The 27692-nt window shown below is 38.2% G+C and overlaps 1 protein-coding gene across 1 annotated transcript; it reads right to left on the minus strand.

The window, feature by feature from the left end:
* Nucleotides 1–1115: 1115 nt before the first annotated feature.
* Nucleotides 1116–27692, minus strand: LOC140158573 (sorbitol dehydrogenase-like). The gene is made up of 9 exons (XM_072181710.1): nt 27599–27692; nt 17756–17789; nt 17052–17216; nt 12202–12361; nt 9514–9632; nt 7215–7280; nt 5919–6094; nt 4511–4632; nt 1116–2185 (listed from the first exon to the last, which is right to left on the minus strand). Exons 1-9 carry the CDS (start codon nt 27653–27655, stop codon nt 2029–2031), a joined length of 1056 nt encoding a protein of 351 aa, XP_072037811.1. The 5' UTR covers nt 27656–27692; the 3' UTR covers nt 1116–2028.

Genomic DNA, 27692 nt, shown 5'->3' on the forward strand with positions numbered 1-27692 from the left:
CTGGCATTCCATTCTCCCCTACATAAGCAGGTGTGCTGTGCGCTTTGCTGTGCGCTGTGGTGATAGAAGAACATAAAGTTTGTTGCCCTGGCCACTTTATCGCTAATTAATGGTCTTTCATGTGACGCGTTTCAACAAATCACAGTGCGCGATTTTGAATAATGGGTCGTGGGGGTAATAGAATAGACTATAACAAAATTACAGTTATACAATTTACTCTATGTTTCTACCAGCTATTTATAGCAAATGTTACAAAAAAATAAACTCAATCATATTTTAAGGATTACATTTACCTAGGAGTTGTATTCTGATTTGGACCAGCCATTCTAATATTTTTGGAGGAAAATTGCTTCCTTGTTTGAGCTGCAGCATATAGTATTTCTTGTTTGATACACACACACACCTACCGCTAATATCCTAACCCTAACCATAATCAATATTTAATCATAAATTCATTGTAACATCATCCAAATGGCTTCATGAATAGTGGTCCAAAAATTATACACTCCTCCATAGTGTAATAAAACTGTAACATGGGAACGATTTAGATGCAACATGGATGGGAGCCTCTAAATTACAGTATCTATTGAGTCAAATCTGGAATAAAATCTTGAAAAGGGGTAGTGGGCTATTCCAGTTGAAATCCATATACCCCCTATGGAAGACATGCCTTAATCTTCCACACAGGGAGTGTGAATTTTAAATGGGGTTACCTGAATGGGTAGGGCCATAGAATTGGGGTTTTTTTTGTCACCTAAATGTAAATAGAACAAAAGTTGACTAAAATTTGCCCCAACAAATTATCTGAACTTTAAATCAATAAATCCTCAGATTGGTACCCAAATAAAGCCACTGTGTATAAAACAGTTACCAATCAATGAAATTCAAAATCTTCCAAGTTCTCTCAAATGTTTAAAAATCTACTACATAATAATAAATGCTGTAAGAATTATAGATTATAAAACACTTTATATGTTCATAATTACATTTAACATTGTTATCACATTTTCAATAAAATATATAGCTTTTGAAATTAATATCAATTTTCTCTCTTTGGGATGGGGTGGCATTAAAGTATGACAGTGTACATGCATACATGACCATTATTCAGGACATTCAGAACATTCATTGAATTTGTTTACCCTACCAGCATTAATATTCTCTTAACAATACCAGCCTCATGGAAGAACAGAGGATACCTTAAAACATCCACTGAATGAGTAACCCAGACAAAATAAGAAATAAAACAAAAACAAAATGTTTCACACCAAATGTTGACCCAGGAGCAAGTTTTTGGCCTAAAATGTGCCCGTTTTGACTCAATTTACAAAAAAAAATTAAAATCTACCCTCAGCATGATCAGAGAACCTATACCCATTTCTTGAAAATAATTACGTGTTTTCCCAAAAACAGGTAACAAAAGTTGTTTCCCTTGTTGCCAAAAAAAATCTGTGCACTGTGCATTCCTCAAGTGCAACCCCCTAACCACTGCTCGCTGGTACCCATTTTGCTAGTGATAGCTACTACCACAGCTGTAGGTACCAGTGTCATATTGTTCTGTCGCTCATGGAGGACAATAGTGTACCTTTGCCTTGCCTTGCAACTTTTAGTGTTGTGGCATGTATGCCGTTCCAATCTGGGATGGTATTTGGTGGTTTGTACAACAATGTACATGTATATTATATATGTATGTTGAATTATTTGATGCTTTGTACTTGCTTAATCAATTATTTTGTTCTATTTGGTTCTCAGTCTTTTGTATATGTTGCAAAGCTAAATAAAACTAAACTAAACCTCTGGCAGTTATCGGCTTAAGCCCAGTTTAGGCGTTACAAAGCTTTGTGCATGCAGCACTTTCCACATGTTTTTGACATAACGCATGAAATGCCAAAAGCAAACAACCACACACTTTGTATTAACGATTGCTGGGCGCATAGCTAAATAATCCCAAGGTACACTATTTTGTTTCCATGAGTGACATGCAAACATGACTGAGTTGGTTCTCATTGGTTCTATCTCATTTTCCACTTATTCATTACAATGAATCATGACCTTGATGGCTCCACCTGCACCAGTCTTGGACACCTCAAATGCATCAATTGACTTGGCCAATGGAAAGTGATGAGTGATGAGAGGTTTAGGATCAACCTTACCAGATGCTATCATGGCCAGAGCAGTTGGGTAACTGTAAGAAAACAATTGAATGTATTGAATGAATATGGTGTATTCATAGTGAATTTAGTACATTGATTCAAAGGGTGGTGTGTTAATAAATAACCTTGATGGGTTAGCACTTGTTTGTCAGATATCACTAGATTGGATACTCAAGAGAGCCTATAGAGCAGTTATTTTAGATAAAGGACATTGATTTAGGCTCAACTATTTCAAATTGAGATTAGCATATGGACAGGTGAAACATACAGGGTGTAACAATAAAATGTGTACAATTTTGAAAATAGAATGACACAAGTATGCCGCTTATTTTTTGGTTTGATATTTATACGTCTATCAAGATAATGTCTTTAGCCACCAGATAAGCTTTGTTCCAATAAAATCGATGGTATACAAGTGAAGATATGGCAAATTATGTAACCTAGTCTTAAAACCGCTTGGGCCACTTTTGTCTCAGTGTTACAAAAGTGACTGAATAGAGTTGAACCATGGACCAGTTGGACGGTGCTCTTATGATAGGTAGTTTTAAACAATGGGGTATTCGAAGTGGTAGAAATGATTACATAACAGAATATCTCCTTGAGTTTTTGAAAGTCACAACTAAGCACTGACATACCAACCTCATTTACTAGAAATCGTGGCTGCAGCTCAACAACTTCAACCCCAAATCATGTTGGAAGAGCGTATTTTTATGGTTGTGATATTCGGTAGCACATGGAGTCAAGCAGAAACCATACGATTGTATATAGCTCGTTTTCCAAATTCACATCTTCCATCAAGGCATACAATTACATAACTATGAGAAGTATGTAGAATTTGTTAACAGAAATGCTGGCAATAATCATGATAGTGGTCCCCCCAGAACAACTAGAAGCCCAGCTCAGCTTAATGTTATTGTTTTGTACTTATGGATGCAAAAACTGTTCTCAGAGATATGAGAAATTACTTTATTTATAAGGTTATTTGAAAGAAATTTCATTACTTCATTTATAGAATTTAAAGAAATATCATATTATTATTAAGTCCATGTTAATTATATTAAGAAACACCACTTATACTTCTTTTGTGTCTGTTCTTTGATGTTTAATGCACGATATCTACGCGGTTCAAACTTGATATGCGTAAACATGGCAAAAGTGGCCCAACACGTTTTCTGGACGATTTAATTAATCGGACATAACTTTTAAACCCAAGCTAGTAAAGAAACCAACTAAACGTCTTCTTTTAGCCAAGATATTATTAATTGTATTGCATATAACATTTGTGCCATAACTCTTTTAGTTTTTTCCTTAGAAGTCAAAATGCAATTGTATAAATTTTATTGTTACACCCTGTACAAGTGATACGTACTAAGAAAATGGGTTATTCCAGTTAAAATCCATACACCTGGTTACTTGAATGGGTGACTACATTTGAAATCTACACACCCTGTGTTGGAGATTAAGGGTGTATGGATATGAACTGGAATGGCCCAATATTTATGTAATATCAATTTGTATTATAATTTTTGGACATCGGGATACATCCTGATAAATCACACCCTGCACAATTATAGAGGCCTTGCATGTGACGTATCATCCCGTAAATATGGCGGACTACTCAAATCGTCGGTCGCAACACATAATGGCGTACGTGAAGCACAAAATACGTTTCCGAGCAAAACGTTTTTGAAGCATATGCTACTAGTAAAAGAGTCAATACTCCTCCACTGTTATCTCTCAGTGGCCCGATTTCATTTGAAATTGAAGTTTAATGTTCAAACTATTAAACTGTATCTTTAATAGTTAACAAGGAATAACTATTATAGGATAATAGCTAGCTCAAAACCTATACGCCATTATGTGAAACGGAAAATTTGGAAAATCACTCTACGCCACTATGTGTTGCGACCGACGAAATGCATTCAACAAAAGCATGATTGCAATCTACCGTGACAGTTTGTCTCACACACATAACCCTGCACTACGATCAAATAGGTTGATGACAACATTTGATTGAATGGACTGCACTCCGCCATAACTACGGTGAAGGACACCGGCTCAAATCCTTTGTTTGGAGCCAATCGATAATTTCATGCAGGGCCTCTATAGTGAAGATGTCAGTCCTAGAGCCAAATAAAAATGTTCACCTCAGCTACAACTGCTTGCCGGAAGAACGGCAATTGTTTATATTTTTAGCATGTACACACCAGAGCGCCTAGTATTGCGTTGTCCTGGCTGGACCCGAATTATTCTGTTTATGTGCTAAGCAGGATGTACGCATTAGCTAGTGCCTTTCTTCTGTGGCAGCAACTGTAACTATCTCCCATATAGAATATTCTCTGCTTACATATACTTACCAGTTAGCATAGCGGAAGATTCCCCTAATGTCCACCTCTCTCACAGCAGCATTGACAATAGGAATGGTGGCTGTTGGAGCACCCAAACCAACAAGTACTATACATCCACCAGATGCTGTTGCCTGTAATCAAATACATTCATAATCACATGAGTATATATGTGATGCATGAGACCAATCAAACTATTTTATTTGCCAACAAGATGCACAGTTCCTAATGTGTAACAGTGGACCTCCACGTATGATATGGAACTATGTACCCTTATTAAAGTTTGTTCAGCTTATATAAGGCGGAAATTATTCGGCTTTTGTTACTGCGCGAGTCAATAAAGTCCCAACTCGCGCTCCCGTAAATTCACATAAGCGTGCGCCAGTCACGATTTACACAACTCATAACTAGTGTAAGCACTGCGCCCAGCTGCGTGTATATATGTATCAATACACTGTGTTATGAGTCTTATTTTTTCCACCTTATGTAAACCGAACAAACTTGAGTTCAGGTTTTTTTTTCACTTGCAAGGTATGTTAGCAAAATGCAAACATCTGATTTGTTATATTTTCAGCAAATCATTGTCTGGTCACGATGTATCAGGTTAGTAACATACCGTACAAGTTCGCCAAATGGCGCACCTGGGCTCCTTTGCCTTGGGGTAAATTTCATGTACAAATAGAGAGCTTCCTCCTCTAAAAATCCCAACAAGAATTAAAATTATGTGCCATTATTTGCTGGTGGGATTTTTATGGGAGGGCACCTTTAGTTAGTGTCTTAAATTCCAGTTATGTCAAGGGAGCCCACAGCGCCATTAGGCGATTATTTACGGTATACAAGAAAAAAAACAGCAGCAGATTTCACATCAAACAATATATCTCTTGAGGGCTCTCATCCCAATCTTCAGTGTTTTTATATTGTGAATACTGTGACACACCCATAAATCAATATTACAAACCAACAAAATTGGGCAGATTTTGTAAAAAAGATTGAGAAAAATTCTGAGGGATTTTTTTAAATGTATTTCTCAAGCTGTCAGCTTCTGTGTAAAATCACAAGTGATGCTATTCTGAAAATGGGGTGAACTAAGTTTATAGTCTTCGCGGTCCAGCATCTCAAAAATTCAATGGTCACCAATGTATATCTTTTTGTTTGTTTACTGTGTAGTTGTCTTTCAGGAAAACATCACTTTGAAAAATTGAGTCACTTCCTAAGGTAAGTAGAGCCATTTGAATAGAGCCCATTTTGTACACAGAGTATAGGGAAATTTATTACTATTGTGCTACCAGCAGGAAAGGCTATGCCAAGGCAAGGGGACCCTTTTCCTAAGAATATTGGAAGTGCAGATGGAACACACTTTCCCAAGACATCATTTGTGCCTGGCTGCATAGTAAGTGCGATATCCTATAACAGTACTTACATATATTCCAGTTTGAACACTAGGTTCAGCCCCGCTGCATTCAATGGTAATATCTGGCTGCTCCCCAAAAGCCTCTTCTATTTTCTTGGCCATGACTTGCGGATCACGACTATCAACTTTGATGCAGTGATTAGCTCCTAGTTTCTTGGCCATGTCTAGACGACCCTGCTCCAAATCTGTAAAGGGGGAAAGATATTTCAAAGTTGCAATAAGTTGATGTACATGCAAATTACTCATATGAAATCCTGTTGTACATGTAAAAGGTCAAAATAGTTGGAAATGATCATATACACACACATTACACTCAAAAAAACACACACCGTGTGAGGACACGGTAGCTCAGTGGTTACGGCCTTAGACTCATAATTTGAGAGCTTGCTTGACGTGAGTGGGTTTGAGTTCCTGTCCCGCCACCTTGTTGCGCCCTCGCTTGCCTTACCCCACCCAGGTGCAATGGGAAGCTGTTAGGGGTAGCCACAGTCATTGTACTGATGAACCTGCACCATTTGTAGGCAGCAAACATGGTTCTGACATATTCTAATGACGGCAGAATAAATGTAAACCGCTTTGAGGCTGTTTACTGCATAAAGCACTATATAAAGAACTACATTTTAAATATTGTATGCATTATGCTATATAGTTCAGGGCACAAACATTTCCTTAGTTGGGTCATGTGTTTCTCATCTATCTTAAAGGCATCAGTGATATGCTGAATTAAAAAATCTAGAAATCATAAAAAATAAGCTTCAGCATTTTTGAAGTATACTTGTGTATAGTCTCATACATGTACGTGCAAGTTATAAGACTGAACACAACACAATAAGGGTAAAATGGTACATTTTAGTAACAGCCCAATAAGTGTTACTTGGAACACAAAAACGGTATCTGCTAATGTGTAACAAAGTTGGTTATTCACCCAATGCGACACTTCACATACGATAACTTCCCATACCATACCTCCACTATAATTATTATGTACCTCATATAGATTCCTGTCATATGATTGGTTGAAAGTGCAGTCATTGAATTAGCTATGCCCTCAAATTGAACTATGCCCGGTCATGGAAACAAACTACTGACTGGTCACATGAGCCCTGATCAAACTGCGCAATCACAACATCCACATACATCCATTCGGTATATAAAACAAATATTGACTGCTTTATATTTGGGACATGGTTAAAATTATGGGCCTGCAGTGATCTCAAAACCATGCTATTGGGCCTATAATTTTAACCATGCCCCTCATAACAGTCGATATTCATATAATAGTATGACCCCTTTGTGATATCCTACCTGTAATAGCCACCTCTGCTGCTCCCATGGCTTTTGCTGTCAATAACGTCACTAAACCAATTGGTCCTGCAAACATAATAGCAGTCAATATTATATTTTTTACACATTATTTGTTTGCTTCCTTTTCATTTATCACATCTTTTAACAGGTGTAACAAAATGTACACAAAAGCAGAGTTCAGAAAACATTGGGCTGAGAGCAATTGTGATGTGATGAAGCTAGATGAGTCATTTGGTGCTAATATCCATTTTGAGATATTCAGTAATCGTAGTGAACTTGCTTTCATAAAGTAAAGACAGCTTATTTTGATCTGAGCTTGTTGTCTTGTTTGCTACTGAGTTCTATTTGAACCTGCCTTCAGTTTTGGACTTGAATTTGTTTTTAAACTACAGCATATAGTTTTTGCTGTTTAATTTAATATTTAATTTGTATATCCCTGAAGAAGAGCAGTTTACTCCAAAAGTTAGTTGTTTTTTGTCTGTTTGGTTTTGTTTGTCTGCTATGTGCACAGTAATTTTCATCATTTCCAGTGTACTTTTGTACTGTTTTCCTGACACTTCTCTAGGCTCTGGAATTGGCTATTTTTGCCAATCAAACTTTGCCTGTTTTTGTGCTTACATTGGTTGTTTGGTTTATCGTATATGCTTATGTGCACAGTGATTTTCATCACTTCTTCTAGTGCACCTTTGCATTCCCATTGATCCCTGTTGTTTTTGCAAATTTAGCATTTCTGTGGGCCTTGGAACTAGTAATTTATGACTATCAAACTTTATCTACTTCTAATGCCTACATTTGCTGTTTTGTCCCCCTCCCCTATGTGTACCATCTAGTCTGTATTTTACCTGTTTCCCCACATTGGTGTACCTTGCTCTTTTTTCCAGCTGTTTACATATTCAAGGTATCCTCTTGTATCATTTATTGATCCTTGATGTGTTTTGTGTCCTCTTCCAAGTGATTCACCATTACCCACTTTTTTCAATAATCATATTCAATTTCTTTGGTATTTCATTGTTCGGGACAACACTAAAATTATCATATCTCTGGAACCGTAAGTCCAATTGTGATAAAGTTTTCATCACAATAAAGCTCTGCATAGCACACTACAAAGAAATCCTAAATTAATGTTGATTTTACTTGACAAATGACTCATTTTGTTTGATCACATCACATTTTGTTTCCATTTGTGACGCGATCAAGCAAAATCAGTCGGAAATTTTAAATTTTCGGTTTCTTATAGGATAGTAAAAAGTATTTACAAAGCTGGATTTTGCAGAAAACCCCATTGAAATTGAACAATCAGTTCCAAAGATATGAGCAATTAAAGAGATTCCAAAACAAGAGGATACAAAAGGAAATTTTTTTTGTTTGGCTATATCTCAAAATCAATATTTCTGAGTTCCGACTTATTTTGCTTGATCGCATCACATTTGTCATGTGTGGAAAGTACCCGTCAGTGCGCTATTTCAGTTGAAATGATACACCCCTATGGAAGATATGACCTTACTCTTCCACACAGGGGCATAGATTTCAAATAAAGTCACCTATTCAGGTAACTCAATTTGAAATTCACTTGCCCTGTGTAGAAGATAGGAGTGTATATATAGGAGTGTATAGAATGTCTAAATGGGAAAGAGTACATACAACTTCAAACTAATTCATAAAATCTGTTCAAAATAGCCCTCGTAATCCAAAACATATTTTCAGTCCTTTGTGAAAGTAGATATATTTATGACAAAAAATATGCATATGGACCCTGGCTAAAGGCAATGAAAAATATCTCATGGTCATTTTAATTTCAAATTGCAGGTAAATTAAGTAATTCTAGGCCAAGATCAAACACTACGAATGCTAGTGGCTCAGTGATAAGCACACACATGCATACTGCGTGGTACAGAAGAAAGCATACACGCACCTTACATTGCGTACATGTTTAGTACATTACATGGACGCAACACACATGTTCCAGTTTGGCCAAGAAATACTTAATTTACCTGTAATGTGTTTGATCTTCTTTTTTTCTCTCTTCCAAAAAAGGTTTGTTTTTAATCCTTTTGTAAGTAATGAAACTGCTTTTGCAGATTTGTGCTTCAAAAACAAGCACACATTGACTAGTAAATATGCAACTTGTTACAAAGGGGATGACTCATCAAGCCTGTTATAAGTTTTTCCCACAGCCACTACCACCATATTCTAGATCTTTGCTCTCTTTTGTATATTGTTCATGCTTGCTGAAATATACTCGTATGAACTTCTATGAAAGACTGATAATGGATTAAAGAAAGTACCCTTTAGATCTTACCTGCTCCACAAACAAGCACATGTGATCCCAAATATACCCCAGCCCTTCTACATGCATGGACTCCAACTGCCAATGGCTCCAACAAGGCACCCTCTTCCAATGAAACATTGTCTGGAAGTCTAATAAACAGTACAAAAGATAGTGCTTTAGAATTTCATACATGTGATATGATCACATAAAATCATACATGTCAGTCCACGCTTTTTTGCCTTGCAAAACTAACTCAGAAGACAAGACCAGCTTTAGCACCATATCACATATTACAGTTGAGTAATCTCTTACCCATAATTACGGTATGTGATTCCATAAAGCAATATTGTGCTATTGATGTGACGAAGATTGATGTACAGTGCAGATAGAGACGGCCTAAAGGCCTACATTGGCTGACAAGAGATTTTTTGAAATTAGCTTTTTGAAATAGAAGTTTGTCCAACAATTTCTGAGGTGCAAAATATTTAGATTTGCTCTGCGTGTCCTATATTATTAAAAAGCAAAACGAAAACCAAGAGGAATAATACCCAATTTAACGGGTTGGGCAATTTTAACAATGATACGTTCATTGATTTCTCAAAAAGTAAAAATCGCAGTTTAACAAATAACGATTCAAATGAAAGCTATTATTGGGGGCTAATTGTTGTATCACTATGAAAGGCCTGACACCAATATAAACATTTGTTTCAGTGACCCAAGTTCATGGTCATTTCCGCCCACACACTTTTTTACAGATGGCCTGGAATTTCATATTTGGGTTTCAGCGATTGCCCGAAAAAAGGTGGTATGTTTTTGAAAAGCGTTTCCGCTTGGAATGTAGATAGTTATTGTTGCTATTACTCTTCGCGATTTTAACTTATGCACTCTTTACCCGACAATTTTCAATGCATTTTACATATTAGAAATGTCGCTTGCATAAATACCGATATTTTTAACAGTATCGTTTTTGTTAACCAAAATACCATCCACATTAGTTCCCAAGACTGAGATGAAACCATAGATACCAAATCGGACTACAGGTGATGAACAGATTTTAAACCAGAATCAAAAGAACCAGCGTAGGCCCTCTCAAAATGTACTTTTTTAATATAAAATGACTGCTTTTTCCTTGTTTTTTATAACAAGGAAAAGTTTTACTTACCCCAAACTTCTCACGTAGTGTTGTCTCAGTGTCCGTTGCTGGCTGGTATTATTCCGATCATTCGATTTTCATGATTTAGGCCTACTTAGCCTACATTTGACCAAATATTTGCCCACACAATGTATGATATATTCCAAAAATGGCGTTGCATTCGGTGTCACATTAACGACAAGGTTATACTGAGACGTGTGAGACCTTCTGACTATATTCACGGTTTTTCTACTAGATATTCAAACCTATGACAAATTTGGCTGGTTTGCGATGTTCAATACCATTTTCACCCTGATGTGGCAGTGACGTCACGTCAGTACTGTACGAATTTTATTAGGTGCAGCCTCATTCGCTAGAGTTCGATCAAAGCGCTGGTGTACATACGCACGCGCTTAAAGACGCGAGCGAAACAGCCGTTTCAACGCGTTGACGTCACTGCCACATCGGGGGGAAAATGGTATAGGTAATAGATGACTATGAAACCTCAAACTCACCCCTCGATAAAGGTTGGCAATTGAAGCAGGCCTCAGTTTAGCGAACTTTGCCTGTTTAATGCGATGCGAGTGCAAGCGCCGCCCGGACTGTGAAGGTTTCTGCATACCGAATATGGGTTTAGGTTAGGCCTATATCATGGCCTCTAGGCCCTATGATTTATTATACGAAAAAAAAAGCCTAATCCCGGAGCCTATTCAATTGAGAAGGGACTGGATTTTGTCATAATACTATAAAAATTAATACTTGTCGTCCATAACAAGAAGGAATGCCTCGCGATTTTATTGATATCCAGCCATAGTATTTTAATTGATTGCACTGAACATGAAGCTATATCTTTCCTTCTACATGAAGTGAGTACCACATTAGATTGTGTTTACAAGAAATAATAAGCGCTGCTTCCTCGAAATTTATTATGCCAGCAGCTTTGATGATCAAATATTATCTACAATCACGCACCTGTGTGTTCAAGGCCTTTCTTTTATCTATTGACCTCAAAAGAAAGGATTAGAATTATCAGAATGCCGTCCCTGACCTGTTTCCACACACTATTAATGAGTCAGTAAGGGAACGTGCAATCGTTATACTTCAGCGAATACGTATGACCACTACACATTTCAATGGCCTTATTGTCATCTGGCGGGCGTTTTAAAAGCACGGTCCCTGAACACAACATGACTGCGTAGGCATATTTCCGGGCAAGGAACAATAGAGACAAATTGCCTGACAATGACGTCACATGTAATCCCAGTCTATAGTGAGATCAGAACATTATAGGCTGGTGGTCATTATAGTACGATTATTAGGAAAAGTCCAATGCGATTTTTAATGTATTTTCTAAAATCAAAAGAACCACTTTTTAGCGGGAATTTTTGTAAGTTACACAGCTGAAGTTGTGAAAGGGTTAAAAGACTACAATATTACGGCATAAACAAGAACATGGTTGTTTGGTCTTTATTCCTATAGCCACATCCCTTAAACAGTTGAATTATCTCAAAACTGAGTGAGTTTGGGAAAAGCATGCTTCAAAACATCCTTCTTTATCCCCTTTATGAGGCCTATCATGTACATACTTGTAACAGAAATCTGCAGCATGGCAGTAGTAACGTCTGAGATTACCGTCAGTAGGAGGGGTAGCACAAAACTCCATGTCAGCACACAGGTTGTATCGGCCTTGCTTGCAATGTTTACACATACGACATGGTAAACCAGGCTCAATAGCCACACGATCTCCTGTTAAATCAAGCAAATATATTATGATATTGTTATGAGTTTGACTGACTGACGAATATGGATTTAGGCTCTTACACATGTTATGCATGAATTTTCTTGAATTAGCAAACAGGGGATCAGTGCTTTAGCAGTGATCAGCATGATAAGTGAAGATAAGAGGGTGGCATACAGGGTTAGTTAATGGTGCAGCACCGTAAGATTGGTCCCCTGTTCACTAATTCAAAGATACAAATCCATCTACCTGCTATATAATATAGACCGTGTGGGCCATCAGTTCTGCAGCCCACATTAATCTGTTATCAAAAGGTGACAACTATTGACCTTAATCCAAATCCGATTGATACTGTGTATTTTGCATGCGGGATAGTGGGTAGATACCATTTGGTAATAATTGTAAGTTTCCCTGGATCAGTCAAGAAGTGTGTCACATCGAAAGGAACAATAAGGACCCAAAAATCAAAATTGAGATTTTGGTACCATCTTGAGAGTTTTTTCTTTAAATGCTGTGCATGATACATCATTACATTTCAAAATTAAACAGGAAATACAACCCATTTTGACAACTTTGTATGGATTTAAAGATAATTTTGGAAGAAAACCAGAATGCAAAGAAGATTTTATACTTCAATTTTAACATGTTTTTTGGACATTGTTTTTGCAATGGGACTTTATGCAGGCAATCAATCAAATAAGCACCAATTGTAACGTTTATGTAGAAATCAGGAAGTCGACCTTGTATGAGATTTTGACCTTGTCCAACTTCAATGGCTCATAGCACATAATATTGAATGCCGACCTTCTTGTTCCTTTCGATATAATGGGTCACACATAATAGTACCTTCCTAGGACAATGGATGAACTTGGTTGACTCTCATTATCTTTCTTGTACTGGATCAGGAAATCCATAAGGTTAGCCAAGGTTTGTACATGACCCAGTACAACGGTGTTATATCCTTTCTGGCTGGTCTAATGTTTATAAATGGCAAAATCCATTTTCTAGCTTTATCCACAGATATAACACCCAAAAGGGGAGTCAATTATGTTTATTTAAAAAATGTATGTGGCTCAGTGTTGCATTCTGATAGAAATATCTAGATCAGCAAATAGCGGCGTGCACGCCACTTGTGGCGGAGGCATTCTTTGGTTAAAAAAAACAAAACAGTTTTTTGATAATTTTGAAGTGTATTTAGGCCTATCTGTAATCTTTTGAAAATAGTGAACAAAAAAACATAGTTGAAAACATGAACAAAACATGTCACAAGATCCTTCCTATACCACTTAAAATGGCCCAGACCCACAAACTCTAGGGGCTGCGCCTTTCTTGATGTGTACAGTTTCATCACCATAATGCTGCACAAACAAGATCAATGGTCTTACTTTCCACATGAGATATTGATCTGGGACTGTAGATGTGGATCACAGAAATGAAAAACTATTATTTTTCTGACTGCACAACCCATAATATAATACTAGAATTACATTAAGTAAGCATTATATTGTCATGATTTATGCATATACTGCCAAATAAAAGATTGCTCTCATCAATGTCAATAATGATACCTCTTCAGTCAATAGAATACAAAGATTAATATGGTGTAATAGTCATCTGGGTTCATGTATAAGTGCAATTAGCACTCATATACGCCTTTCAACATGGTGCTGAGCATGCTGTGTTAACTTCATAACAACTATTCTATTACCTCCATGACCCATTATTCAAAATCGCACACTGTGATTTGTTGAAACGCGTCACGTGAAAGCCCATTAATTAGCAATAAAGTGGCCAGGGCAACGAACTTTATGTTCTTCTCGCATCACAGCGCACAGCAAAGCGCGATGCAGTATATTAGCGTTATTACGCATTCTCACATAAAGCATTACGCTTGGTTACGCTGGCGTTCTGCAATACTCGCTATCACTTACGCTTTGGCTACGCGTAGGCTCTCCACCTTGAGGTAAACAACTTGAAATATTTGGGCAAAAAATGTGATATTTTCTCTTTAAATCGCACTATTTTGTGGTAATAGAATAGAAATAAAGGGTGCAGCATTATCCTTTACATGCAAATAATGTGTCCTCGGCAGTAAAAACGTTTAAATAATGGGTTCGGCTGCGCCTCACCTATTATTTACGTTTTTACTGCCTCGGACACATTATTTTCGTGTAAAGGATAATGCATTACCCTTTATTTCTTAATTATGCCTCTTTCTAAATGACATTGCACACTCAAATTTGCAAACACATATGTGACATGATCAAGGGGAATGAGTCGCATGTCGGCAATTTTCAATTTGAACTTTTTTACATGCTATATTTTGATACAAACCCCATCAAAATCTAACATCTGGTTTCCGAGTAATGAGCAATTTATCAATGACTGAAAACAGAATAAAACAAAAGAATTTGAACACTGTTTTTACCAATATCTCAAAAACAATATTAGCGACATCTGACTCATTCCCCTTGATCATGTCACATATATGGAGGGCTCCTTCCCTTACAGCAGACACAATAAACAACTTTCTTTCCCCATTACCTACCTACTTAGAGATGAGTGACCCCTTCCCCTACAGCAGACACAATACCACTTCCTTCATGACATAGGATCAATGGCTTCTTTCCCCCATACCTACCTACTTTGAGATGAGTGACCCCTTCCCCTACAGCAGACACAATACCACTTCCTTTATGTCCCAGTATCATTGGCTTCTTTCCCCCATTACCTACCTACTTTGAGATGAGTGACCCCTTCCCCTACAGCTGACACAATACCACTTCCTTCATGTCATAGGATCAATTGCTTCTTTCCCCCATTACCTACCTACTCAGAGATGAGTGACCCCTTCCCCTACAGCAGACACAATACCACTTCCTTCATGACATAGGATGATTGCTTCTTCCCCCATTACCTACCTACTTTGAGATGAGTAACCCCTTCCCCTACAGCAGACACAATACCACTTCCTTCATGACATAGGATGATGATCAATGGCTTCTTTCCCCCATACCTACCTACTTTGAGATGAGTGACCCCTTCCCCTACAGCAGACACAATACCACTTCCTTTATGTCCCAGTATCATTGGCTTCTTTCCCCCATTACCTACCTACTTTGAGATGACTGACCCCTTCCCCTACAGCTGACACAATACCACTTCCTTCATGTCATAGGATCAATTGCTTCTTTCCCCCATTACCTACCTACTTAGAGATGAGTGATCCCTTCCCCTACAGCAGACACAATACCACTTCCTTCATGACATAGGATCAATGGCTTCTTCCCCCATTACCTACCTACTTTGAGATGAGTGACCCCTTCCCCTACAGCACACACAATACCACTTCCTTCATGTCATAGGATCATTGGCTTCTTTCCCCATTACTTACCTACTTTGAGATGAGCGACCCCTTCCCCTACATCAGACACAATACCACTTCCTTCATGTCATAGGATCAATGGCTTCTTTCCCCTATTACCTACCTACTTTGAGATGAGTGACCCCTTCCCCTACAGCAGACACAATATCCACTTCCTTCATGTCATAGGATCAATGGCTTCTTTCCCCATTACCTACCTACTTTGAGATGAGTGACCCCTTCCTCTACATCAGCCACAATACCTCTTCCTCCATGTCATAGGATCAATGGCTTCTTTCCCCATTACCTACCTACTTTGAGATGAGTGACCCCTTCCCCTACAGCAGACACAATACCACTTCCTTCATGACATAGGATCAATGGCTTCTTCCCCCATTACCTACCTACTTTGAGATGAGTGACCCCTTCCCCTACAGCACACACAATACCACTTCCTTCATGTCATAGGATCAATGGCTTCTTTCCCTATTACCTACCTACTTTGAGATGAGTGACCCCTTCCCCTACAGCAGACACAATACCACTTCCTTCATGTCATAGGATCAATGGCTTCTTTCCCCCATTACCTACCTACTTTGAGATGAGTGACCCCTTCCCTACAGCTGACACAATACCTCTTCCTTTATGTCATAGGATCAATGGCTTCTTTCCCCCATTACCTACCTACTTTGAGATGAGTGACCCCTTCCCCTACATCAGACACAATACCACTTCCTTCATGTCATAGGATCATTGGCTTCTTCCCCCATTACCTACCTACTTTGAGATGAGTGACCCCTTCCCCTACAGCACACACAATACCACTTCCTTCATGTCATAGGATCATTGGCTTCTTCCCCATTACCTACCTACTTTGAGATGAGTGACCCTTCCCTACAGCAGCAGACACAATACCACTTCCTTCATGTCATAGGATCAATGGCTTCTTTCCCCCATTACCTACCTACTTTGAGATGAGTGACCCCTTCCCCTACAGCTGACACAATACCTCTTCCTTTATGTCATAGGATCAATGGCTTCTTTCCCCATTACCTACCTACTTTGAGATGAGTGACCCTTCCCTACATCAGACACAATACCACTTCCTTCATGTCATAGGATCATTGGCTTCTTCCCCCATTACCTACCTACTTTGAGATGAGTGACCCCTTCCCCTACAGCACACACAATACCACTTCCTTCATGTCATAGGATCATTGGCTTCTTCCCCCATTACCTACCTACTTTGAGATGAGTGACCCCTTCCCCTACATCAGACACAATACCACTTCCTTCATGACATAGGATCATTGGCTTCTTCCCCCATTACCTACCTACTTTGAGATGAGTGACCCCTTCCCCTACAGCAGACACAATACCACTTCCTTCATGTCCCAGTATAATTGGCTTCTTGACAATAAAGTCCCCGATATTTCCATGTACCCAGTAATGCACATCAGAACCACAGATCCCAACAGCTTGCATCTGGAGCTGAACCTCTGAAATATTTTAAAAGGCATAAAAATTATCAAACAACCATTTGGGTTGCCTAACCAAGAATGTTACAGCTTACACTTCATTACTGGACTATCACTACATCTGATGATGTACTTCTATTCCATTTATGCCAAGACTACATCATGGATTTACACAGAATGGCATGCATGCAAGTGCATAATATGTAACTATGTTTTTGTGACAACGTTTGATATTGAAACAGTAACTTTTGCAGTTTTGATATCTTCCGCTATAGGAATGTGATATTTCAAACCAAATACTAAAGATTAAATTTGTTCAACCAACATTTGAAATTGTTTTCAAAATGTTAGGAAAATGTTTAAATTATTATATTCAACATTTGTGCCACCTTTTGACAATGTTACAAAAATGTTTTGATTTTGTTGAGTTTGCTGTTTTGCTGTTAAATGTAAACAAAGATCCATAAACTTCATGAAGGATTGCTAAATGTTCAATATTTTGTTATTCATTACAATTCTTTTCACTTAAGTTTTCATCTTTTTCCAGAAAATGTACTTACCATTTTTGCCAGGCTGTGGTATTGGAGTGTCCTCCTAGAAACAAAATGAAATAAGATTTTAAAAAAGTGATACGTTTCATCTGCACCACACATGGCCATGATGACTCTTGTGTTGCTTTTGGTATGAAACTTTATAGGTGTTATATAAACTTTCATTATGTATACATTATTATACATATTCCATGCTTCAAAACAAAAGATTCTACTTCGCATCTTAGAAACGGTAAATATTTGAGTCAATTCATGATTTATAACATTGGTATTTCTACTTGCCCACATTTTTTTCTATGGAATACCATACCAGTATTCTAGTATTCACAATGTTTTCCACATTTTACATGCACCACACACCACTATCATACTTCATTATGCTCATAATAGTCAAGATCTGTTCTTCACATATGCATGTAATTGCCATAGTAAAAAAAACACTAGACTTAGCTGTGGTCTAAGACCACGCACACAGCCGTGTTGTGGCCCTTAATGACCTTTGACCCCAAAATATATGAAAACCCCATAGACATTGGCTAATGTCAATGTATGTGTGCACGTGGCATCACTTTGCCATGTTATTTGTGGCAGAAGGGCATTTTGAAGGTTTTTCGTTTTATACCGGAAGTGACCCCTTAATGACCTTTGACCCCAAATCTGTGTACACCCCATAGACACTGGGTAATAACAATGCATGTGTGCAAGTGGCGTCACTGTCCTACAGAATCTGTGGAAGAAGATGCATTTTAAAGGTATTTCGTTTTTATACCGGAAGTGACCCCTTAATGAGATTTGACCCCAAATAAAAAATACCACATATACATTGGGTGACTGCAGATCATGTGTGAACATACCGTTACTGTCCCATGTTTTACTTAGCTTATAAAAATGTTTGAATATATTTCGTTTTTTTTTACCGGAAGTGACCCTTAATGACCTTTGACCCCAAATCTGTGTACACCCCATAGACACTGGGTAATAACAATACATGTGTGCAAGTGGCGTCTCTGTCCCACATAATTTGTGGAAGAAGATGCATTTTAAAGGTATTTCTTTTTATACCGGAAGTGACCCCTTAATGAGCTTTGACCCCAAGTAAAAAAAATACCACATATACATTGGGTGACTGCAGATCATATGTGAACATACCGTTGCTGTCCTATGTTTTACTTAGCTAATAAAAAATTTTGAAGGTTTTTCGTTTTATACCGGAAGTGACCCCTTAATGACCTTTGACCCCAAATCTGTGTACACCACATAGACACTGGGTAATAACAATTCATGTGTGCAAATGGCGTTGCTGTCATACGTAAGTTGTGGGAGAAGATGCATTTTTTGTTGAAATCACGTTTTTGACCCCTATGACCTCTGCGTGACCTTTGACCCCACAAGTTTCATGTGACATGTAAGGCCACGGTCAATGATCATTGTGACCAAGTTAGGTCAAAATCGATGTAAGCGTGTGAGTGCTAGAGCAAATGTAATGGTTGACAGAAGAAGAACTAGACTTAGCTGTGAATGACCTTTGACCTCAAATTATATGAAAACCCCATAGACTTTGGCTAATGTCAATATATGCGTGCACGTGTCATCACTTTGCCATGTTATTTGTGGCAGAAGGGGCATTTTGAAGGTTTTTGTCTCAGACCGGAAGTGACCCTTAATGACCTTTTACCCCAAATAAAAAATACCCGTATATACTGAGTAACATCAATTCATGTGTGAATGTACCGTCTCTGTTCTATATTTTTCTTTGCTGATAAAGTTTTTGAAGTTATTTCGTTTTATACGGAAGTGACCCCTTAATGACCTTTGACCCCAAATCTGTGTACACCCCATAGACACTGGGTAATAACAATGCATGTGTGTAAGTGGCATCACTGTCCTCGTAATTTGTGGGAGAAGATGCATTTTAAAGGTATTTCGTTTTATACGGAAATGACCCTTTAATGACCTTTGACCCCAAATAAAAAAATACCATATATACATTGGGTAAACATAATTCATGTGTAAACATACCATCACTCTCCTATGTTTTTCTTAGCTAATAAAAATTTTTGAAGATATTTCGATTTACACGAAGTGACCCCTTAATGACCTTTGACCCCAAATCTGTGTACACCCCATAGACACTAGTTAATAACAATGCATGTGTGCAAGTGGCGTCCCTGTCCTACATAAATTGTGAGAGAAGATGCATTTTAAAGGTATTTCGTTTTTATACCGGAAGTGACCCCTTAATGACCTTTGACTCCATATAAAAAAATATCACATATACACTGGGTTACTACAACTCACATGTGAACATACCGTTACTGGCCTATGTTTTGTTTAGCTAATAAAATTTTTTGAAGGTATTTCGTTTTATACCGGAAGTGACCCCTTAATGACCTTTGACCCCAAATCTGTGTACACCACATAGACGCTGGGTAATATCAATGCATGTGTGCTAGTGGCGTCGCTGTCCTTCGTAAGTTGTGGGAGAAGATGCATTTTTAGTTGAAATCACGTTTTTGACCCCTATGACCTCTGCGTGACCTTTGACCCCATGAGTTTCATGTAACTTGTAGGGGCACGGTCAATGATCATTGTGACCAAGTTAGGTCAAAATCGATGTAAGCATGTGAGTGCTAGAGCAATGTAACAATTGACAGAAGAAGAAGAAGAAGAAGAAGAAGAAAGAACCTGTAAGAAAAAAGACACAGCCATGACTAACGTCACGGCTGTGTAATGAGTAATAAAGTGTTTTATCGCGACCAAGCAAGTAACTTGTGTGACCCATATACCATATAGTTACTCCATGAAATGCATTTGGGGAGCATGAAATTTTGCGAAAGGGGGCATTTATCACTATTAGCTTGTCTTTTTTGGCAACAATAATTCACAAAATAATTCTTGAAATGCTGAAATGATGAACTCACTTACAGGTTTGTGAAGTCATTTTCGGCCAATAGTTTCCGATTGTATGGACCATGATAAGCTTACTTACGCAAGATAGCATGGAAATTTATGAACCATAAGTCATATTTTGGTGAGATTCACAACACATTGGAAATATAATAAGATTCTGTGTGACATACGATTTAATATGCTTCATTGGGCCACAAATTTTAAGTACATCTTATCACTAATGAATCAAAATCACCTCATTTCAAATATATTTCAATAACCTATATAAATATTACAATCATGGCTCAAAATTGGACCTTAAAGTTGTGGAGTACCGTATCATTAAATGGCAACAAACACGTACATTTAAAGGTCAATCTATGGGTGTACAAATGCAATGGGGGCAGGGTAGGCTACCTGCTATACAGAGTTTTTTTTAAATTTAGCACAGTAAAATCATGTGGGACTCTGTATTTTTCAATTTCTGAAAATGATGGGGGACCCCATCATTTGAGATTAAAATGTGATAAAGATCCCAACAACTTGTTTGGGACCACATAGGATTCCAACTGAACCCCATAATATTTGGCCCTATCAGGAACCCTGCAATGGGTAAACAGTGAGAATCATATATGCGTTTACAGAATGGAGCCTGTTTTAGGATCAAGGAAAACTTGCTTACTTTTATCATGTGAACTTTGACCACACACAAATGAATCCAGGCTCCCAATCTGTATGTTTATCAGTATAGATAAATAAAACTAACAAAGATTGAAACAGAAGCCTGAAAACAGCTTGACCTACTAGTTCAGATTATTCAAGGCTTCAAGCCAGCCCTCGTATAAATAATATGAACATTAATTTGAATGAAAATGTCAGACAAATATAGGGCAAATACAATAGGTACAATACAATAATATACGGAATTTATATAGCGCCTTAGCATAAGTATGAACAAAGCGCTTTACAATGATCTTAAAAGTACAACTTACACTACATCTTAGGCTACACTTAATGTACAACTTAATTAAAAATAAAAAACTTAGTTTGGAAACAAATAGGTTTTCAGGTTAGATTTAAAAGTGGCCAGACTATGTGAAGTACTGAAGTTTTAAAGGTAATTTGTTCCAGAGAGCTGGCACAGAATTGCAGAAGGCATTATTCCCATATGTTGTGTGAGTTCTTTTACATTCAAGCAGACTGCCATCAGCATGTGATCGTAGGAACATACCATCAGAAAATGTGTGAGATTTTAGGAGACTTTGTATGTACAGTGGTGTTGTTTCATGTCTACTTTTATAAGCGAATGTGAGTAGTTTGTAGGTAATACGCTCATTTACTGGAAGCCAGTGAAGCTCTTTCAGCAGAGGAGTGGTGTGTTCCATACGGTTTGCCTTGAAAACAAGTCTGGCAGCTCTGTTTTGTATCTTTTGTAGTTTTTGTGTGTTTTTTACAGTTGTTCCATATAATAAAGAGTTACAATAATCAATTCGAGAAATAACAAGTGAGCGGACAGCATGGTTGCAAGTATCGTTATCAATATAATAGCGAAAACAGTACAATGTATTAGACCAGAGGGTACTCAAGTTTGGTTTGGGTAGGGGTGCACATGCCGCTGAGAATTTGAAAGTGGACTCATCAATATACCAATTTTTAAAGAAATTTAGACCCATTGACATATATATCAAAAGTCATGACCGGTAATGATTGTTTTAGGGAAAAGTCCCAAAGATACTTAAATTTTTTGCATGATACGTTCATCATTTTAGACTGGTATGATGTCTATACTGGGCAAAAAATAGAGGGCAGTAAAATCTACCTGCTGACAATTCCCGACAACTGCACATGCAGTGCACAGAAATTTTACATGAAATTCGCTAGTGCAAACATGGGGAGAAATTTCAACTTCCTGAATTTTGACAAATATAAGAATATAATGGAAAGTAACCACTCAGGTATAACCCTACTCCCTACTAGATGGGCAATTTCACTCCATAACTGGATGGGTGGGTTTACAACCAGGAAGGGGGTGGTACTTGATTTTATTTTAAAATCTTCCTAATTTGTACCGGTATAACTTTCATGCGACATGATCATGCCCGATGTACCAGTAATTTCTATCATCTAGATCTAAACTCAACCCAGAAAGTATCGAAACGATTATAGATGGTCAGATATATCGGGAACTGAAATATATAGCAAAAACGTACTTAATGTATATAAAGCGCAGCTTTCTCCTCCGCATTTTGATACCTCTTTTGTTGCTCTACGATATCATTTGGTCTAGTTATGGGCGCTTGACTGGCTTCAAGTCGGATTTTGAAAGTTGCACTTAGCTCCTATTCAAGCCAAATGTGTTGTTCAGAACATGTGACGACGAATCCAGGCAGTGATAGACAGTGATGGTGGGCACATCAAGTATTGAGATGTCAGCAGAAAGAGTTCATGAGATAAGTCAGAGATAAGTAAAGGGTAGCAAGTATTGAAGTTGGAAGTCGAAGGAGTAAAATAAAGTAAAGTTCATGGTTAAGTAAACAGAGCACATCAGTGTCCTTTGTCTTGATTTTGTGTGCGTATGTGTGTGTACACGACGAACGCATTTGGCTTGAATAGGAGCTGAGTGCAACTTTCAAAATCCGACTTGAAGCCACTCAAGCGCCCATAACTAGACCAAATGATATCGTAGAGCAACAAAAGAGGTATCAAAATGCGGAGGAGAAAGCTGCGCCTTATATACATTAAATACATTTTTGCTATATATTTCACTTCCCGATATATCTGACCATCTATAATCGTTTCGATACTTTCTGGGTTGACTTTGAGCTTTACAAGTACTATTGCTCCAGCTCACTTTTTGGTACGAGAAGCAAAAATGTGTATATTATACACTGTATAACAATGCCCCATTGGATACACTTCCAGTGTGGTTACCACAAATCAATTTTTGTTCACACCATTTAAGCAAAAAATTTCACTGGGATAATGACCAAAATATGAGCTTTCTTCTGATACCAAAAACTTAATTAGAGCAAGATCTGCAAGCTATCTCCTCATGGACTGACAGATGGCAAATGGCCTTTAATGCATCAAAGTGTCAACATCTCACCATCACCCGTAAAATGCAGCCATCTGTCTTCAATTACAAACTCTAGCTAAACAAGTCATCCAAAATACTGTTAGTCACAAACATCGCAGTTACTAGTTCCAGTGAGATGACTTTCAAAGAGCACATTGCTAACATCCAATCTCAGGCAGTGCATACCCTTGGTATTATCCAAAGAAATCTTGGACCATGCTCACAGAAGGCGAAACTTAAGGCTTACCACAGTTTAGTAAGACCCGGCCTGAATACGCTGCATCGACATCAGGGACGGATTTAAGCAGTGGCCCGGGGCCAGTTGATTTTGCCTCGGGCCAGTAAACTTCAACAATACTGGTTCCGGCGGGCTACTAGATTTTGATCCTGATATATGAGGCAAGATATAATCAGTGATGGACACTATTGGACACAGTTTCTGCTCCACTTGTTACTTGTGTGTAATTTATATTTATTTCATGATTTTTTTGTCTATTTATTCTTATCCTTGCGTTGCAAGCAAGTTCGAAATATAAGGCCGCATTTTACTGCGATGTAGGCCTACGTACTATTTCCAAGCTCTTTCATGCTCTATCTGATGATGATAGCGATATCGCAAATACCGCATACTTGAACCTTTTCTTTTGTGAACTTTTGGAACTATAGATTTAATAAGGAAGGACTACTGACTAAACTAGTGACTAGTCTCTCTATATTGAGTACTCTCAGTACAAAACAATTTAAAAATTTCAGGTTTGCTTGAATTTAAGTGGCACCATAGATCCTGGAAAAAGAATTTTAGGGTCCATGGTGGCACAGAATAAAATAATGTTAACACACAAGTAACATGTGTCAAGTTTGGTAACTGGTAGTCTCTAACTTTAAAAGTCGCATTGGGCGTGCAGGCCCGTAACCAGGATTTTTAAAAAGTGGACTTTTGTTCAAAATTTGGACCTTTTTTGACCGACAAGGACTGAAAACCTCTATTTTTTCTACGCTCGTGAATGGGACTTTTTGGGTCAAAATAGGGGACTTTTTTTTGGCATTTGGCGAGGGGGTGTTCACCACCTGCCCCCTGGTTACGGGCATGGGAACATGCTTCTTTATTTGCACTTTTTGCAGTAGAACATATTGAAAAAGTTGGGCCAGTAAATTTATTGCAGGGCCAGTAGATTTGCTATTTCACTGGCCCGGAGGGCCAGTAGAAAACTGAAAACTAAGTCTGTCCCTGATCGACATGGAGTTCATACATCTGGGGACATCAAGTTTCGTTCAATTTATATGTCAACAAAAAGTAAATTTTGTTCAAACCATGTGTCTAGCATTCAAAATGGCAGCTCCCAGGGTCCAAGAACGCCATCGCGCATGAGTCCATTCATAAAATAGTAAAATACATTGTGACTTCTGGGGTCATGATGTAACAGTTATAATTAGATGCGCTGTTCTGTGGTTTCCATCGTTCATTGTTGTGCTATGGGGGTTTATGTGTCAAATGTGCAGGTATCCAGTTTTATATAATTTAGAACCATTGGAATATATTACCGTACGTAAGAAATATTCATTGATGGCCATGATGGGAATCATGGGACTGAAGCAATGCGGCAATTTCCATGTTGGTACCGGGCATTTCCAACACGCAAAATTCGTTCAAAGATAAGGGGATGGCATTTTTGACTATCACAATCACCAAATGTTTCGGAGTTGAGGTCCACTAAAAAGTAGGCCATTTCGGAGGCTGTTGTATTTGGTGTATAGTGTTAGAACAGGGTACTCGTACCAAGACCGCGAATGGAGTGTTTCTAGATGATTTCAAGAACACCACCGCGCATGTGTAAGACCTTTTTAGCCTACGTCTCGTATCCTACATGTAGGGCCTACTATCGGATCGTTGAAACAAGAAAACCTCATCACGAATTCACTCACCTTCCTACACCACCAGTTGAAATAAAACTCAAAACTTCCTGTGTTATTCCTCAAAACAACATGTAACTTCTTAAAATAAAAATCGGCATGACGCATGAGCAGTGCAGCTGACATGAACGAGGCTTACAATTGGCTGATAGATACGTCATCGCATGTGTATAAAATTAGTCTCAGGCCAGACTGTATGTGGCTATCACAGCTTTCTTAGGATCGACGAGCGTCAGACCGACACAATCTAGTTGTGTCAGAGACTATCATCGTGACGCCCACGTTGGAACCCAGTTGGAACCATTTGGAGTACGGAAGAAATATTCATTAACGGGACTGAAGCAATGTGGCCATTTCTATGTTTGTACCGGGCATTTTTCGACACGGAGACTGCTAAAAATTCGTCCAAAGGTAAGCAGAGGGTTGGGGATCGCATTTTTAACTTTGACTAAACTGTTTCGGAGTTAAAGGTCACTAAAAGTAGACCATTTTGGGGGCTGTATTTGGTGTACATGTCACATTTTGAACAGTAAAAAATGACCATTAGGCGCGTGAAAGTCAATTCCGAGTTTATCGTCCCCCGCCCGCATCACTTTTTGGTAACCAAAAACACCCGTGTCAAATTTTCAAAAATGCCAAAATAATTCATTATTTTCAAAGTATCAGTGTTTTCACCAGTTTTAGCAATTGGAAACATATATTTTTGTTTGTAAAACATATAAATTCATAACTTGGAAGCAAAACGAGGCCCTTTTCTAACTTTTCTAGTCCCTACCCATATAAAAACATGTTTATTCTGTCGGTCCGTGCCACGTCACTTCCGGTTGATGATGCGACTCACGGTCGAGTGAAAACATTCGATTTTTGTTGATGATTTCTGTCATTGGTGTTATGTAAATTTCGATCGCAAATAGTCAGTGGAATCAAACTACCGTTTCTAAGTCTTCAGAGTGGAAGAAACTTACTTGATTTACCGTTTATATACTGACAAACTTAAAATTAAATTCAATGGTCGAGTGTCGTTTTCTCAGAAATTGAGGGTCACTCCAACAACATCGCTATGTAGCCTCCTTCACAGCCAGTTTCTGTTGTTCATACAAACCGTGAGCCACATGCAGTTTGGACCCGAGACTAGAGATAGCCTGGATGTTGGACCGACAGAATAAATAACATGTATGAGTGTGGCTTTAAATCAACACGCATTTTAGGTCAATAATGAAATCTGATGAAATAATGAAAAATGAAAAATGAAAAAGTCACCTCACCAACCTGGGAAAAAAAAGGAACGATAAACTCAGAATTAACATTCATGGGCCTTACTTTATAGTTGCGAGCATGCGAGAGACACTCGCTTTACCATGCAGCAATAGTTCGTATTGCATGTGTGAGCCACACATAAGTACAGGGAACCCATACCGTAGTGTAGCTCTGCATAACGGAGCAGTACCAATACGAAAATGTCATACCGATAAATGATGTGTCTGTTTTGCCCGGTTTTTTAAGTTTATGTTGCCAACTAAAGGTTTATTCAGATTTCCTTTTACAAATTAAGCGTACTGCTTGCCGTCCAGCGCGTATTATTTGCACAAGGTCCAATGCACATGCTTGACGTCGCACACGTATACGCGATGGTTAAGCTGTCAAAGGAAATCTGAATAAAACTTTAGTATACGGTAGTGTACATATCACATTTAGAACATTTAATTAGTAAAAAGTGACCATATTTCACTGAAACGATTTTGGTTCACCGTAGTACACTGCCTTTCCATGGAATGGCTTTGAGTGTGTATTGTAAGTAGACATAGCCAGCCAATGACATGACCTCCAAATTCTGCAGTGCAGGCAGTATCGATTCTGATTCTGAATTATGAGTAAGCTTACTTCGACTCGCCAACATTAACAAAAACACTTGATGCAAGAATGCAACATAACAGCATAATGCAATATATTCGATAGATCTGAATGTTACTATTTACCATAACCAGCTCGCCTTTTTTCTTGAGGATAGCCGACAAATTGCCACTTTCTGCCATCGTTATACGATATCAGCTGCACTGACTGATGATGAAT

Source organism: Amphiura filiformis, chromosome 8 (genome assembly GCF_039555335.1).
Source record: "Amphiura filiformis chromosome 8, Afil_fr2py, whole genome shotgun sequence".
NCBI classification, from domain to species: domain Eukaryota; kingdom Metazoa; phylum Echinodermata; class Ophiuroidea; order Amphilepidida; family Amphiuridae; genus Amphiura; species Amphiura filiformis.

Excerpts from the sequence above, each read along its gene's own strand:
- LOC140158573 (XM_072181710.1), bottom strand. The coding sequence starts at position 27,655 with ATGGCAGAAAGTGGCAATTTGTCGGCTATCCTCAAGAAAAAAGGCGAG. Across the intron at positions 17,217-17,755 it reads ACCACAGCCTGGCAAAAATG|AGGTTCAGCTCCAGATGCAA; the intron begins GTAAGTACATTT and ends AAAATATTTCAG. Across the intron at positions 7,281-9,513 it reads TGTGCTTGTTTGTGGAGCAG|GACCAATTGGTTTAGTGACG; the intron begins GTAAGATCTAAA and ends TTATGTTTGCAG.